We start from the raw sequence: 16,892 nt of genomic DNA, 5'->3' as shown, positions 1-16,892 counted from the left end.
GTGCATATCTGCACTCTTGGACAACTAACAAGTGCAAAGTGCTGACCTTTATACCGTTGTATAAGTGCCATCATTTGCCACTCACTCTTGGTTTTCTGTGCTCAGTAATGTGGTGGCAACCACAAACAAACAACCCACAAAATGGCAGAGCTCATACAAAACAAAAAGGTGTCATAGAAAAATGTGAGAAAATGTAACTACAAAAAGTAAAACTAAAACTAAATGAAATTATAGAAGTAATTTCTCTAATGTCAACAAAAGAGAACACAGAAATTAAAACAATCAAAATAAACCAAACCACAACACTACTGACCATTACCAGCCCGTGCTTTCCCAATTTTCATTTATTCTGTGTGTTTTTGTCTTTTGCTTAGAGGTTTTATGGAGGGCTTTGCCATGCCTTGTGCCAGGGGTTTTCTCTCCACTTCACATTATGTTACCACTTAAGTATTTCATTTTCAATAGATAGATAGATAGATAGATAGATAGATAGATAGATAGATAGATAGATAGATAGATAGATAGATAGATAGATAGATAGATAGATAGATAGATAGATAGATAGATAGATAGATTCATTATTATAACAAAAGGCAAAATTTTAATACATATATGCAGGTATAAAGATAAAGAAGAGACTGTGCATTTAAAGCGGAATGGAAATTCTCTGTGGGGGCTATGCATTGTTTTTACTTTTTACTGTAATACTTTTTAAAACGATTAATACTGAAAAATGTTTCTATTACGAATATAACAATTTTAAATCATAAGTAATGAAATCCTTGCTGTGAGTAGTTTGAGTAGCCAATTTTAATTCTAGTGCCCTCTTGTGGTTACTGGCTTTTGTTATGACATCTTAATCATTAGGTGAATTCTGCTTTTAACTCAAACTTAACATTATTTTTTAGTCTTGTTGTAGTTATTCTGTAGAATTGAAAATGCACTCAATTGCTTGTTTCCTTCTATTGTTATGAACAGGTCAAATACTAATGAAAAAAATTAAACATCTATCCAGTCTATTTTTAAACTGACACAAACCTAGGTCAGAGACCAAAGCCTTTCCCGGCAGCATCAACTTCTAGGATTGCACCACATGGATGGGTGACATTGCAGGCCACACTCACATAAATTGGGCCAATTTAAAATCTTCAATTGGGAAGAAAGCTGGAGTAAAGCCCACGTGAAGACCATGAGTGCAGTATTCTGAATGTGTAAGGCAACACTATTAACCACTGCATCCCAATATAATATTAAGTTATAATATTAAGAACACATACCCACCACCAGACAGTGAAAGAAAATTTAAAGTTACAAAATACTGTTTAAAAGCAACAGAAAGCAAAATATTAGGATATTAGGAACATATAATCAGAAAGAGACACTTCTCAGATTACACATTGAATGTAAATCTTTATTGATCCCCTGCATGAAAGATCACTTTGTAGTAAAATTAGAAAGCATCAACGTTTATTAATACACATTATTGTGGTATTTCACAAAGGAATTGTGTTATTTTGCATTTAATTATGTTATTTTGCTGCAGTCAGTATCTTCATGCTCTGGTCGTCTAGTGACAGCGATGGAGGGAGAGTTTAAGCATGTATGTAACATGCAATCAAATGACAAGAACTGAACAGCCATTATGAGTATACGTTTATTCTTGCATATGCTGAGGGCTAAAGTGAATTCACACAGTTCAAGGTCGCAGAGAGCCAGTGACTTTTGCAGCAGCACTTGATGTAAGGCAGGGACCAAGGGTGAACGGCATGCAAGGCTTTGCAGGGCTCAGTCACACAGCCATTCAGAAAAGAGTATGCTGTGTGCAATCCAGTAACAGAACCTACAAATTAAGGACTTGTTTAGTTTTAATCCAGTTATTCACTATAGCTATTGTCAAAGAGTGTGATCTGGTGGTGCAGCAGCCAGTGCTTATACATTGAATCTTCCTTTTGTTGTGGATGGAAAAGAGAATGGAAGTTATTCAATTCACAACACACGAAAAACTAAAAGCATTTTGTTAATCGAGGAGTACTTCTGACACGTTTCCAATATTCCGTGTTAATAATCAAATGCAGTCAAACACACTTGCTGGTACCAATCAGTCCACAAATGAATGGCGAGAACCTTCAAATGTCATGGAGGCAGGAATGCTAGATTTATGTTACCATTCTGCCAATGTTAAAACATCTGAGTGTCTTCTTGGCACTATGGAGGGAATGGAAGAGGACATGATTAGCGCCAGCTCCCCTTCTCATCCCGGAGTGGTACTACATACCTTACTTAGATGAGTCCAGAGGGTGATTCACTGACAAATATGCATGACAAGTGTTACCTTATTTAAAAGATAAAATGATAGAGTTAAGTTGTGTAAAATATATCTGTGCTTCATTTAAATATAGTACATATTATGCCTCTACAGATGAACAGCACTCATTTTGTGTATAGGAACAGCATTGTTGGTTCAGCAGATGATGTTTATGGGGCAGTCATTAGTCGAGCAAAGCAGGTCAACATTTCATTTGACTGTGCATATCCAATAATAGAGCAGGCCTCTATCTTTGGCTTGAATCCAGAACAGACGTAAGTATATCTAGACTATCAAACACTTTGAATTAAGTAAAAAAACCTATTCCCTCAAATTGCTTTTTAACTTTATATTGTAATGTATATTGAATACTTCAAAATCAATTAGATGCATTTCTGATGGTTTTCCAAAATTAAGGGGCTAATTTTTTGTCACGTTTATGTTATTATAACTACTTGATTTGATTAAAATTAAATGTGCATTAATCTATTTAAGTTCAGATTTCTTTATCATTGAAATATACAGTATCTTTCTGACACTAATTGATACATCTTTTAAATAATGATATACTCATTAGTGGTAGCAGCCGCTTTAAATTTTATATCATTGAGGTGTAAAATCCCAAAGAAGGTTGAATACAAGGCTTTTTTTAAAGGAATATTCCAAGAAAAAAAAAATTAAAATGTTACGTACCCCATGTAGTTTGTAGTGGTGGCTGAGAAAACATTTTAATCTCCTATTTTTATGGAGAAATTAAATGTTGACTACTTAAACTCAATGGAGTTGATAGGTGGCCAATTCTTCACATTTATATAGCGCTTTTCTCACTACTCAAAGCGCTCTCCACGCAGGGAGGACTCGGGAAGTGAACCCACAATCTTCTTAGTGCAAATCAGCAGTGCTACCACTGTGCCACCTGCGTGGACTCCGGACAACTCTGGACAGAGAAGAAATGATGTGACAAACATCGATGGAAAAAAGAACAAAAATTATCACATAACTGGTGTCACATAATCCACATGTCTGAAATCCATTTGTGTGGTCAAAACATGCATCATGTGTGCATTATTTGCTAAAATATTATTAACAGTTTCTTCCTGAAACCCTGCATTAAATGTATACAGTTAAGATGTCATTCCCACAATGCTCTGCGTTTGAATTATAGACAGGTTTTTTCACCAATGAATGATGGGAAGAGGCGGATGTTTGATTCATAATATCATGGGAATTAAGACATTCAATGTTTACATTCAATACAAGTTTTCAGGAATTAGCTGTTAATAATATTTTAGAAAAAAGTGCACACATTTTGCACATTATATGACCATAAAAATGGATACTGAACATGTGGATTATGCGACACATGTTCATGGACTTTTCTTACATCGATTGGTACTACCTAGAGTTGGCCACCTATCGATTCCACTGAGTTTGAATACTCAATACACATGAAATTAAAAAAATTTCTCAACCACCACTACAAACTACATGGAGTAAGTAAGTTTTTGGGTGGAATATTCTTTTAAGATATTTTCTAGATTTTTCTTTTTGTAATCACATGATTTTGTATGGTGTTTACAATGCTTTCCTTTTGCACTTTTTAGTGTGGTTTATGAAGAACTGCCAGGGGGTGAAGGTCATTACCAGGTCATGTTGGTTGCTTACCACGATGCCCAGTTTCAGCAGCCCTATTCTGGCGGGATGCTAAATGTTTTCCTCGATGAGAAAGTATACGTTGCTGCCAATGTTTTTGGAGTTGATGAAACTCAGTTTGTCAGTACACTGCAATCATGCTGGGCGACTCCAGACACAGACCCAGATAGTGAACTCCGCTGGGACCTCATCATACATCAGTAAGATTCTCTTTTATGTCAATGTCAATTTATTTATATATATATATAGCACATTTAAAACAACATAGGAATGCTTTGGCCAAAGTGCTTTACAATAAAAGAAGAAAAAAACATACAAATAACATAAATAACATAAACAGAAATAAAATAAATGAACATAAATAAAATAAATAATAAATGGAAGTAAGATTACATAATCACAATGAGGAAACCATCAGTATTACTGAAGGTCACGGAAAGCAAGTGAATAGAAATGAGTCTTTAATCTTATTTTGAACAGTTCAATTGTAGACGACTCCTTTATCTAATGAGGTAAAGAGTTCCACAGGCTGCAAAAGCCCTGTCCCCCTTAGTTTTACTCTTCGTACGAGGGACAACAAGAGACAACTGACCAGAAGATCTAAGCACTCTGGATGGCTGGTGTAAAGCACACAATTCAGATAAATAGGCAGGAGCAAGCCCATGTAAAGATTTAAAAACTAGCAACAAGATTATATCCAACCTTTACCTGTATCCGTTTATCGTCACAAGATTGCTCCAGCCTACTGCTTTTTTTTAAACATTGATAGATGATTCTTAGTTTGCTTAGTTGGCTTGAGACGTGCTGACGTCAACTTTGCAAACGCGAGAGTCTGCTGAGAGGTTTTGCTGTTTTGTGGTGTGAGAGTTAATAAAAAATAACATTTGCTCTTAAAAACTTGGGTTTTCAAAGCTTTTTTTACCCTATTAGAAGGGTTATTTTTTGCTTTTTTTTCACCCGCAAAAGAGCAAACGTTGTTTGGAGGTGCGCTTGGAAAAGTTACTTGTAGGCCTACTTGTATTGTGTACACGTTCTTGTTGTCTGTGTTTGAACTAGCATTGAGGAGGCAGGGTAGAAAGCAGCAGTAACCGTTATCGGAATCTGTAAGTAAGTAACCGCGTCGTCCTATCTGAGATTCCTTAGTTTAAAAGAAAAAAAAATGTCCACAGCCGACTTCAAAGCAGTTAAAGGTGCGCAGGTAAGCGGCCTGCGTTAAGGTGCTGATCAGGCACAAGGGGCTGTTGTACGGTCCTAAAATGGACACCATATTGTTGGGGCAGATAAGATAGTCAAGTTTTATTTCTTTGTTTATTGTACTGTAGATTGAACAGTTCTTAGCTAGTTAAGCGGGCGACAGAGTAAGTGATCAGTAATATGGGGGAATACAAACAGTGCGAGTGGAGAGCTTATAAGTAAGAGGAGCGCAAAGTTAGGAGAACAGACCGAGAAAAGTAAAGTTAACCTCATAGGAGGACAAACAGCAGGCAGCTGAGATGGAAAACAGTACAGGAGCTTAAGGGGACAGAAGGTGTAAAATAGCTGTAGCAGTTCTTAATGTTACCATTGAAGTTAAATCATTTAATTTTAAGAAAAAAAAAAGTTAAGGCAGTTTTACAAATCGTAAATCAAATTTTAATAATAAGGCCAGTTTTTCATTTACATCTTGCCTGAAGAAGCTGCCTGAGTTGCCTCGAAAGCTTCCATATTGTAATCTTTTTAGTTAGCCAATAAAAGGTGTCATTTTGCTTGGCTATTCTCTACATTCATAATGGCTAACACGGTACAACACCCTAGTACTAATAAGGCCAGTGCAATGCAAGTCCTGTTGGATGTTGGACTTTTCTGATGATGGTTTGTAGGAGTCAAATGTCTATGAGGGCTACATCTGCAGGAGATGCCAGCTGATCCAGCACCTCGAGCTCAGGGTCGCTGAACTGGTGGAGGAGTTTGCTGGCCAGAGAACTGGTGGACCTGGCCCAGGGGTCCTTTAGAGAGATAGAATGCACCCTGTGGAAGAAATAAAATTTATTAGATATATTAATAAAATATTATCTTAAATTTAGAATCTCTTCTTTCAATGTTACTTAATGAAGAGGGAGCATTCCTCACAAGCAGTCTATTACAGCATGGTCAGAATGGTCAAAATATTAAAGGGTAGAGGTCTGTTTTATAAGCAAATTCATTTACATAACAGTGTCAGTCAATACATGCATTTACTCTGGTTGGTTCATCAGCTTATACCCAAATGACATATAAAATAAAAGTCAATCTTATTATTTTTCTGGTTCTTCTTATACCACCCTTGAAATCTCTGTGAATATAACAACTGTCCATTCTGGTTGTGTAGGACATCTGCTGACTTCTTAGTCATCCTTCAGTACATTTTGTATATTACGTCAACCTTTCTTCTGGTACATTCTTTACTTGACCATCTCAGTATTTTTCCTAAACCAATTCTTATATTTCAATTTACACACTGCAAACAAAAATGCTGTTAGATTTGGATTATAGTAGGCTACATCTAAAGTATATTACCTCTAAATAATTCTCTAGCAACCCCTAAGGTGGTGCAGGAGGAGATTCCAGACCAGACAGGTCATTTGTTCATGGTTATTTACTGAATGGAGCCTGTTACAGATCTAAATAAATAAAAGCTCTTTCTGGAACCTTCATTTGGATGAGTGTTTCCTCATATGGCACTCTCTGAAGAGCTGCTCCTGCGCCTTTATTTTTAAGAGTGTAGCAGCATTCCTTTACAGTAACATTGAGGCGTTTTCACAACTAGTTCCTTTGGTGTGATTTTCTTTTTCCGAACTGTGATACAATTTCCCTGAAAGATCAGTTTGTTTAGGTAGATGTGAACATCCCAATCACTCAAGTATGCACCAAGAAAAAAAATGGACTGAAACCCTTTGGAAAGAGTGGTATCAGTGCAGTATACAGCGAATCCTGAAGCTATTTGTGTAAGTTTTGAATGTGATTCAACATAGGACCAATCTAACTACAGGAAATAATGTGCATTTACTGGTGTAATTATATCAGGCTGTAATGAACTTCACTCACAACAGAGTCAAGAGTTAACATGGAGCATTAAAAACAATTGCAAGGTGACTATCAATAAGCACACAAAGGTAGAAAATGTGACACAATTTGTATAAAATAACTCATACAATTTACCAGTCAATCAGAGCCTAGATTGAGGTTAGGTTCATTTGGTTGCTACTGGAGAGTAAATGCGCCGCATCGTACAGTTAAGTTAAACTCACTTGATAAGTCTAATGCCATAACACTGAAGGCCATCAGTGTTTTCCAGCTTTTCTCAACCGGGGTTCTGTGGAACCTTAGAGTTCTGCGAGAAATGGTAATGAATAGCAGTGGCAAATAAATAAAGTTGAATAGTGGAAGAAAATAATCAACCTTCTCTAAAAGGAATAAATTCAAGTTTGCGTTAGTTGTATTAGCAGCCACTAGGATGCACGTCAATGCTGTCCGTGCTTCACTTATCATACAGAAATTAGCGCTCGTGTCGCTTATGAGTTAACTGGTGCTGGTTAGTGCAAGCAAGAAACGTGAGAAGTTCAGTCAGTCTCTTATTAATCCTATGTGTTTTCTAGCATGCAGGTATGCATTCACTCATTAATATGAAAAGTTTATATGTTTTCCCCGTTTTCGAGTATATTTCTTTGGTTTGTTTTTATTTAGGCCGTGTTTTTAAATTACTCGAACAACAGTTTGGGTATTTGAACTTTAAAATTGGCATTTTTTTAAATACAGTTTGAGCTAATAAGCATGCATTATAAACGTGCTCAAGCAGGTGTTCGAACATGATTTTCATTCACCAAATCACGAGTTGGTGCTGCTAGAGCACATACAAAACTTAACCTTATAAATTCTTTACTTTCTGAACATAACGCCAAAAGTATATTATCCGACCGTGGTTTTTCGCAGTTTGTTCGATATTGTTCTAGCTATTCTATAGTAATCAGTAGTAATTTTTATGTTGATGTATGACATTGATTAAACTATTAACAATAAATATCACAAAATTATTAACTTGTTACTTTGAGGTTATGCTGACCTAAGTCAGACGCACATCACGTCACGCACACTAAATGTCATTGTTTGAACAAGTGTTGGAGTAAATTGAATTTCTGTTGGAGTAAATTTCGTTCGAACAGCTAGTGCCCTTTAAAAACACGACCTGCTTCAGTTTTATTAGTCTGTTTTATTTATCATCTTCTTTTCATTTTTTTTATTTTGTTGAAATTTCTCACTCTGAAAATGTGGCACAGGTTTCACATTAGAAAAGTAATTTTATTAATCATAACATTTCTTTGGCACATACATTTGTTTATAAGACATTTTACTTTGATTTATCTGATTCTTTTGATGATTAAGTATAGCGGTTATTATTGTTATATTATGCTATACATGTTTTCCTTATGATCTTTAAATCTAAAAATAAAAAAATACTAATAATAATATAATTATTATGTAGGAGTTCCCTAGAACATGAAAATTATTTCAAGGATTCCGCAAGAGCAAAAAGGTTGAGAAACGCTGGTGTATTCCCTCAGCAGTGCTTTCTTTCTTTTGTACACTCGCCTCTTTGAAATGTGCCCTTTTTGTACCATGTGTAGTAGCACATAATTTGTGTTTTCTAGTTATTCGATAAGGTTTTCCTCACACAGCTGTGTTTGGTAAATAAACAAATAATCATGGAAAATGCAGAATTGGGCAAAAACAACTATTGATGACCTTCCATTATATTTTTTTCCAGTGAAAAAAATTTTTATCCAGTGTCCTGGCCTTTAATGTGTCCAGGCCTTTAATGAAAGGCACAGCCATAAGCGGTGTGTCTGACTGCGGAGAGAATGTCGACTTTGTTGAGAGGTTTACTTAACTTGGCAGTGACATTCATGTCTCTGGTGACTCTTCCTATGAAGTCAGTAGACGTATTGGGAGAGCATGGGGGGTCATGAGGTTGCTGGAAAGGGGTGTGTAACACTCCCGATATCTATGCAAAAGAATGAAGGTCTAAGTCTTTAGAGTTCTGTTGCTTCCAGTCTTGCTATATGGTTGCGAGACATGGACGCTATACAGTGACTTGAGGCGAAGACTAAACTCCTTTGGTACTGTGTTTCTCTGGAGAATCCTTGGGTACCGTTGGTTTGACTTTGTGTTGAATGAGCGGTTGCTCATGGATTCCCGAATGAGGCACATTACCTGTGTGAAGGATGGCTGGCTTCATATTCCGGCCCTCACCCCCAGGCCACCAGGAGGAGCTCTCCCGACAGCATGGACGGGCCCTGAATTCCAGCAGGGCCTCATGGACTATGTAGTTTTTATGCACAGCTCTGCTGGATACCTTGGGGGCCACTAGGAGTCACTGTCGGGAGGCCTGGGGTCTCATACATGCCCTATAACCCGGAAGTGCGTCATAATCCCGGGACAGTAAGAAACGACGTGCTTCCGGGGTGAAGATAAGAACTGTTTACCCTGACCCGGAAGGAATAAGGAATTGTGGACTGTTGGACAGGAACACCTCCGGGTCGGGCTGTATAAAGGGACTCTGGGAAAACCCAGACACTGAGCTGAGCTGGGAGGTAGGGTGGCGAAGTGTCTGGGCGAGGAGGAGAGAGTATTATTGTGAGTGTATTGTTTATATGAGTAGTGTGGAGTGGAGGGTGCTTTGTGCACGTAATCATTTAAAAATAAAGAAGTCTTGGACTTTTACCTGGTGTTTGGAGTGGTACCTGAGGGTTCAAGAGGTGGACACACGCCTCTACTGCTACACCTGTATTGTGAGGGAGTGTCAGTTATGGCACTATGGCCATGTGGCATGTTTCCCCGAGGGTGATCCAGTTTGTAAGATCCTCATTGTTGGGCACCCGAGTGGCTGGACCAGACCAAGTGGTCGCCCATGTAACACCTGGCTGCAGCAGATAGAGGGTCATTTCCAGAGGGTGGGACTGGACCGCATGTCTGCCTGCGGGGTTGGCAACCGGGATTCCAAGTTGTTTCATCGTGTAGCGGGTGAGGCAACGCACTGTACCAGTGCATGCTCCCCAACTTGACTTGACTTGAAAAATTTTTTTTTTTGCCCAATCAAAAAGTCCTCAACACACCCACAGGATGTTTAGTTTGCATAAAAGTCTGCAGTGTGAAATGCAACCCAACTAAATCGAAATTAGAATAAAGTAACAAATCATCCCTTGATTCGGAACACAGTAGACAGACCAGGAGTGTGAAAACGCCTTTGGATGGCTTCACCCAAAAGAAACAACAATGGTTTTGCAGTAAGATGTAAAATATTTAAATATATAACCTAAAGAAAAACTACAGATGAAAACACGTTAAGGTGCAACTGCTGAGTTCTTCACTGTTAAAAACCTACCATAAAAAAGTGCAGAAAATGACAGAGAAAAAATATCAAAAAAATAATCATAAACAAAGGAATTTTTCCTTAGGAGCCTCACAATTTAACACAGCTTGTTAATAAAGTCATAGTAGAGGTTATGTAATGTGTAGCAGATGTAGCGCTCGTCCACCTCTCGAACCCTCAGGTACCACTCTTGACACGAGGTAAAAGTACAACTACTATTATTTTTATTATTGTACAGTGCACAAAGCACTACACACACCACACTCATTAACTACAATAAATTCTCTCAAATAACCAATCCTCCACTCCCAGACACTTCGCCCTCCTACCTCCCAGCTCAGCTCAAATGTCTGGGCTTACCCAGAGTCCTTTTATAGCCCCTGACCCGGAAGTGGTTCTAAGCACAACCCACAAGTCCATTTCCTTCCGGGTCAGGGCAAACAGTCCTCTTCTTCATCCCGGGAGCACGTCGCTTCCTCCAGTCACGTGACTGAGACGCACTCCCGGGTTATAGGGCATGCAAGAGCCCACTAGCCCCCCTACAGCGACTGCCGGCGGCCCCCAAGGTATCCAGCAGGGCTGTGTCACAACACTACAAAGTCCATGAGGCCCTGCTGGAACTCGGGGCACGAATATGCTGTCCGGAGGGCTCCTCCTAGCGGCCTGGGGCTGGCGACCGGAGTCCATAGCCGGTCGTCCATCACAAATGCTACAACTTAACATCAGCTACTTATTTTAAAAGTTTTCTTTCCAAGTATAATTACGTGTTATCATGACTGACTGATGCTCATACTTTTCCATGATGCTGATTTTTTTTTCTTTTAATGCTACAGGTGTCCCAATCCCCTTGATGGGACAGTAAAGATAATCCAAGATGGCATCTCCACAGTGAGCCGCTTCTCTTTCAATATGTTCCGTTTCAAGGCTGATTCTAACCACCTCTATGTTCACTGCAACATTCAGCTCTGTAATTTCCAGTTTACAAGCTGCACAGTGGTAAGATACACAATAATCTAGAACTTGTCTAGTGGAATACTTTGTTTTGTTTATTAATCTTTACATTTCAATTTCAAATTCAAATACATTGCCTAAGTGCACATTTATCTGTTACATTAATGTACTAGAGCCCATTCAAGCAGCACAACACAAAAAGAAACCCTGGATGGAATGGCAATTTACGGAAACTCAAACTCATATACTCACACTCACTCACATTGATCAAATGTAGCATCACAAACTAATGCACACATTCTGGGATGTATATTATCATGAGCTTAGTGGAACTTGCCCAGCTGATTATGGGGTAGCCTACTATGATACCATTAGATTCCACACACACACACACACACACACACACACACACACACACGCACACACACCCACACACACACACACAGACAGACTTTTTCTATTTAAGTACTGATTGTAAGTGATGCCTGAACAGCCAGTCACTCCTCTGTACTACACCTAGGGACTCACTAGCTTTTAAGATGAGCAACACACAAGTATCCCCAGATAAATCTACACTTAAAGATCTTGAATAACGTGACTCACGGAAGCTGATACACAGTAGGCAATGCCACTTACCATCCAACGAAGCACAGCTCCCATTGTTTGATCCTCTTTTGGGACTGCTCTGTCAGTCTGCAAACCCTGGAGGAATGAAAGCAACATTCTCCCCACACCAGGTACCCTATATTGTTATTTCAATCACTCAAGATATAGGGTGGTCCAGATCTAATTATGAAATTTTCGTTACGCTATAACTTATTAAGTTTATTACATAGAGAATTCACAGTACCTGCCCTGCACATAGAGATTTCACTTAAAATTCTTTTTGTTGTCGATAGATGGCAGCACCTGCCCTGCATTCCAAAATGGCGGAGACGGTTGTCAGTCGAACAGTTGCATAAGTAGATCTGGACAACCTGTATGTAAACAAAGTGCAGAAACTTAAAAGAGAAATGGTGCATATTAAGAATAGAACAATAGAAAGTAAATAAATGATAAAAAACACTGAATAATAGTAAAATCTGGATGTATATCCCTAATACACCCTTTCTTCAAAACTTACTGGAGATTAGCAGCAAAGAAAACCTCCGTGTCAAAGGAGTTCATTGTCCTGGTTTAGATTCAGCAGTCTCTCTGATGGAATGGGGTGTCTCTCTCTTTCTCTCTAATGTGTCTCTAATAGTAATAATAATTAATTTCATTTATATAGCTTTTTCTGCTATTCAAATTTTTCACATAGACAGAGGGGAACCACTTCTTCCTTCACCAATGTGTAGCACCCATATGGATGATGCAATGACAGCCATTATTGCGCCCATGTGTTCACCACACATTAGCTATAAAGTGATGAAGGGGTGTGAGAGAAAGCCAGTTAGAGACAGGCGGTGATGGGCAGTTTAGCCAGTACATCAGGATAAACCCTATTCTTTTCAAATGATGCCCAGTGATGTTTAATGAACACAGAGTGTCAGGACCTTGGTTTTACATCTCATTGGAAGTGAACGAATTTGACCTAACACTAAGTATTTGGAGACAGCTCTCAGTGTGTTCATATAGAGAATGAATAGCTCACAATTGTGGCCCTATTATCCCAAATATCATCTACCACAACAAATTCTCTGGGAAACCATCATATACTTTATCCAAATCTACAGAACACATGCAGACTGGGTTATCATACTCCCACAAACCTTCTAGCAACTGTGCCAGGGAAAAGAGCAGGTCTACTATTACATGGCCAGGACAGAATCCCCATTGTTCCTCCTGTATCTTAGACTCAGCTATTGGATGAAATCTACCCTCCAGCACACTGATACTGGCCTGAGGCTGAGGAGTAGTTGGAACACACCCTTTGGTCACCTTTCTTAAATACACGGACCACCTCTCTTTGATAATGACAGAGATACTTGGAGGGACGTGATTGGGACCAATGGCCTTCCAGATTTCTGTGCTAGTCATAGATTTTTCATAACAAACATCATGTTCATAACAAGGAGACTGATCCCAGAATACCTTGGGCTGAAGGTCAATGATAGACTTTAGCTGTGACATCTGACCCGAGGCCATGTTTTAGAGCCACAGCTGTCACCTGATTACCACTTGGTTGGGAGTTGTATTTGAAGCGAAGTGCATAGACCAGAAAGATGGAGGAAGCCTCAATGAACAGTTAAGATGTTCTTGGAATGTCTGGTTGAGACTTCCATTCAGGATGAGTTGAACTTTTACACTTCTTTCATGTGCAAAGTGAGGTAGGCAATAAGAGTACAGATGGTCCCTGCTAAAGACCCCAGTTGTGGAAACAGACATAAAAGCTGTGGTCTTAAGGCAGTTTGAGCATCTCATGGCAGCATCCCTACTACCCAATGGTGGACACCAGAGGTGAGAGAAGCTGTCAGAATAAAGAAGGTGACCTTCATGGAAATGGTCTCTTCATGATCTCTTGACCTGGTTGAGAGGTACTGACAGGCCAAGAGGACTGTTGAAAAAGTGACTGGAAGCAAAAGCTTGAACATGGGAGGAATTTGGAGATGCAATGAAAGAAGACTTTCAGAAGGCCCCAAGGCAGTTCTGACAAACTGTTTGATGCCCCCAAAGTAGAATTCGTGAGGTTACCCAGATTGTGGTAAGCATGGATGGGTGTTGACCACTTCTGGAAAAGAAGGAACACTTTCAGGAACTCCTTAACCTGGTTGACATTCCCTCCTATCAGGAAGCAAAGATTGACATGTCCAGTGGCTGGTGAAGCTGCTGTACACGTATGAGGGCTCCATGATGGTAAGGCTGTTGAGGTGGATGAGATCCAACCAGGGATGTTGAAAGCACTGGACATTGTTGGGACAGAGTGGTTAACACTAGAATTACCAAAGCTTACAAAACAACTCGTAAATCCGGCCCACCTTAATGTGTCTATTCAGTATAGCATGGAGGGTGGGTAAAGTTTCCTTGGAATATCAAACAGGTGTGGCAATCCCCATATTTAAGAAAGGTGACCAGAGGGTATGTCAGATACAGAGGGACACAAAATACTGTATTATTTAATATTATTGTTATATTGCAGGAATGCTGTTATGTTTAATATTATTGTGAGGTTTTAATTTAAACAGCCAGTCTTACATTGTTGTCCTGGGCACACTCTTTTCTATACTTGTACTGATACATTTGTATTTTACTTCTCAGCGTTGCCCCCGGAGATCACCATACAGAGTGTCCAGATCGATTAAATCTGCCAGATCAGTGACACACAGACTTGATGTAAAGGTAAGAAGTGATCGGTAAAATATCTTAAAATGAAACTGCATACATACAAAATATCCAATTCAGTTCAATTCAAGTCACTTTTACATAGTGCTCTTCACTGAGTAAAGGTGCGGAGCACTGAAACAATAATAATAAATGACAGATTTTACAAATCATATAATGTGCACACATAAAACTACAGATTAGGTTAAATCCACAATAAAGCAAACAATTTCAAATTGGTTACCACAAATAAATTCCAATAATATAGGTCCATTAAGGTTGCATTTGAGATATGACAACAGAGCAACAGAGAAGAGGAAAATTTGAATGGCATCTCTGTAGAAAATAAACCTCTGGGGTCCACAGTCAGTTATAATGCAGAGTCACAGACAATGTCCACCACAGCCTTAGTCCTGGAGACCTTGGCCAACTGGCCACCCAGCCAGCCCCTCCATGAAGACGTAGACTATTATATTAGTTTGTGTTGTGCTGTCCAACAAGACGACAGAATCCTTTCATCTGTGAATTCTAAAGCTTCCAAGTATTTCTAGCATTTTTCCCGTGTGCAGGAGAACAGCTTGACAGTATAGCAGTGTCACAAAAAATACATACATTTAAAACATAACATTAATAAATGTTATTAAAAATCAATTAATTGCATGCCACTGCACCAAGCAAGGATTTATTCATTTAATTTCTGCCAGTGAAACATTTTAAGTTTGAAATAAAATGTGTGTCAGTAATAAAATGAAATAAAATGTGTCTACAATAAGAGATCTATCAAGTGACAGTGGATTCAGAAAGTATTCAGGCCCCTTCACTTTCTGCACACCTCATTATGTTGTAGATTTAATTTTAAATGGACAAATGTTTGACATTTTTGCCCATTAACACAGTAACCAGTAATGACAAAGTGAGAACTTGCTTTAAGAAAGGTTTCAAAAACTAATTAAAAAATCATAAACTGAAATCTTTCATTTTTCCATTTTCATATTTGTCCAGTGACATAACTGTTGAATATTACATCATTTATGAATTACCTCTATTCAAATTTCTTTCAGGAATCAAAGTGATGGAAGAATAATCAGAATTCATCCTAGTTTTTCATCTGGCTGGAGCATTATGTTTGAAATCAAGAGAAGAAAATGCCAGAAGATCCAACAGGATGCTTACTAACATCATTAAATTAATTAAACATTAATTAAAACTTTCTTATAAATGAGACAATGAATTTTAATTATCTTAATACATTTATACATTTGTGGTGGTTGATTTTGGGAATGACCTTACATTGAATAAAACCTTGTGAGTTTAATTTGAGGGGAAGATCCAATCTAGACTCTTTACTGTAACTTCTTAATCTTGTAAGGACAAGACGTGATTCTTGGATTGAGAAGATTTGTTTGGGGACGACTTTCATTTTATGTGAATTCAGATTTGAAATGGATTATATTCATAAATGTAGATGAATCAATAGATTTTAATATTAAAACTTTTTTGGAACTACCTACCAATAAAATTGTCAGAGTATTTTCCAAATGCTGAATACTTAATGCACACAATCATTATAGACATGAAAAACAATGAGTCATGAGAGGAGAGTCCAGCAAAATTGTTTATAGGAAGATGATTTGGTAAACTAATTTTTAGCACTCAACTGATTAAAATAATTGCATAGGCACATTCTTTATATTTTCTTGATCAAGAAAAACACAGATGAAGAAAGTAAAATAATAGCTGCAGAAGTTGGCAATGGCCTTCCATATTGTCCATCATCATCAGTCATTCAGTTCAAATGACTGTACAAACGTACTACTACCAACAGTATGTCCTGATTCTAAAATTGCAAGCAAATTTTCAACTGCTATGACTAAATGTGCTGCAATAATAAAAAATGTTGTAGCTCCATACACTATTGCAGAGATTAATAAAGATATACTTGAGTTTGTGTTAATACACACAATCATTACAGACATGAAAAACAATGAGTCATGAGAGGAGAGTCCAGCTAAATTGTTTATAGGAAGATGATTTGGTAAACTAATTTTCAGCACTTAACTGATTAAAATAATTGCATAGGCACATTCTTTATATTTTCAATTCTAAAAGTAGAATTCAAAATTTCAGAAAGGTTTCCTTAAAAAAGGATCTTTAATCTCTGTCTTCATATATTACAAGCATTGTGTTCTAAAGTTTTATGGTGGGCTTATTGATTTCTATTAACCCTTAAGCATTTTATCATGAATTTGAATTTATCAATGACATTAAGCCATGTGTGGAAATAATCTGAAATGATTT

At 38.0% G+C, this 16,892-nt stretch overlaps 1 protein-coding gene across 1 annotated transcript in view; it reads left to right on the top strand.

Moving 5' to 3' along the window:
- The window catches only part of LOC114668178 (alpha-tectorin-like), a 108,485-nt gene extending 92,576 nt beyond the window's left edge, over positions 1-15,909 (top strand). Inside the window, exons 19-23 of the mRNA XM_051920781.1 lie at positions 2,420-2,580; positions 3,910-4,158; positions 11,177-11,339; positions 14,532-14,612; positions 15,656-15,909. Of these exons, the coding sequence (XP_051776741.1) occupies positions 2,420-2,580; positions 3,910-4,158; positions 11,177-11,339; positions 14,532-14,612; positions 15,656-15,667 (666 nt within the window). The 3' untranslated portion in view covers positions 15,668-15,909. The remainder of the gene's footprint in view (positions 1-2,419; positions 2,581-3,909; positions 4,159-11,176; positions 11,340-14,531; positions 14,613-15,655) is intronic.
- The last annotated feature ends 983 nt before the right edge of the window (positions 15,910-16,892 follow it).

Source organism: Erpetoichthys calabaricus, chromosome 17, assembly GCF_900747795.2.
Source record: "Erpetoichthys calabaricus chromosome 17, fErpCal1.3, whole genome shotgun sequence".
NCBI classification, from domain to species: domain Eukaryota; kingdom Metazoa; phylum Chordata; class Cladistia; order Polypteriformes; family Polypteridae; genus Erpetoichthys; species Erpetoichthys calabaricus.
Note: the sequence above shows the minus strand (reverse complement) of the source record. Positions and strands in the feature narration are given on the sequence as shown.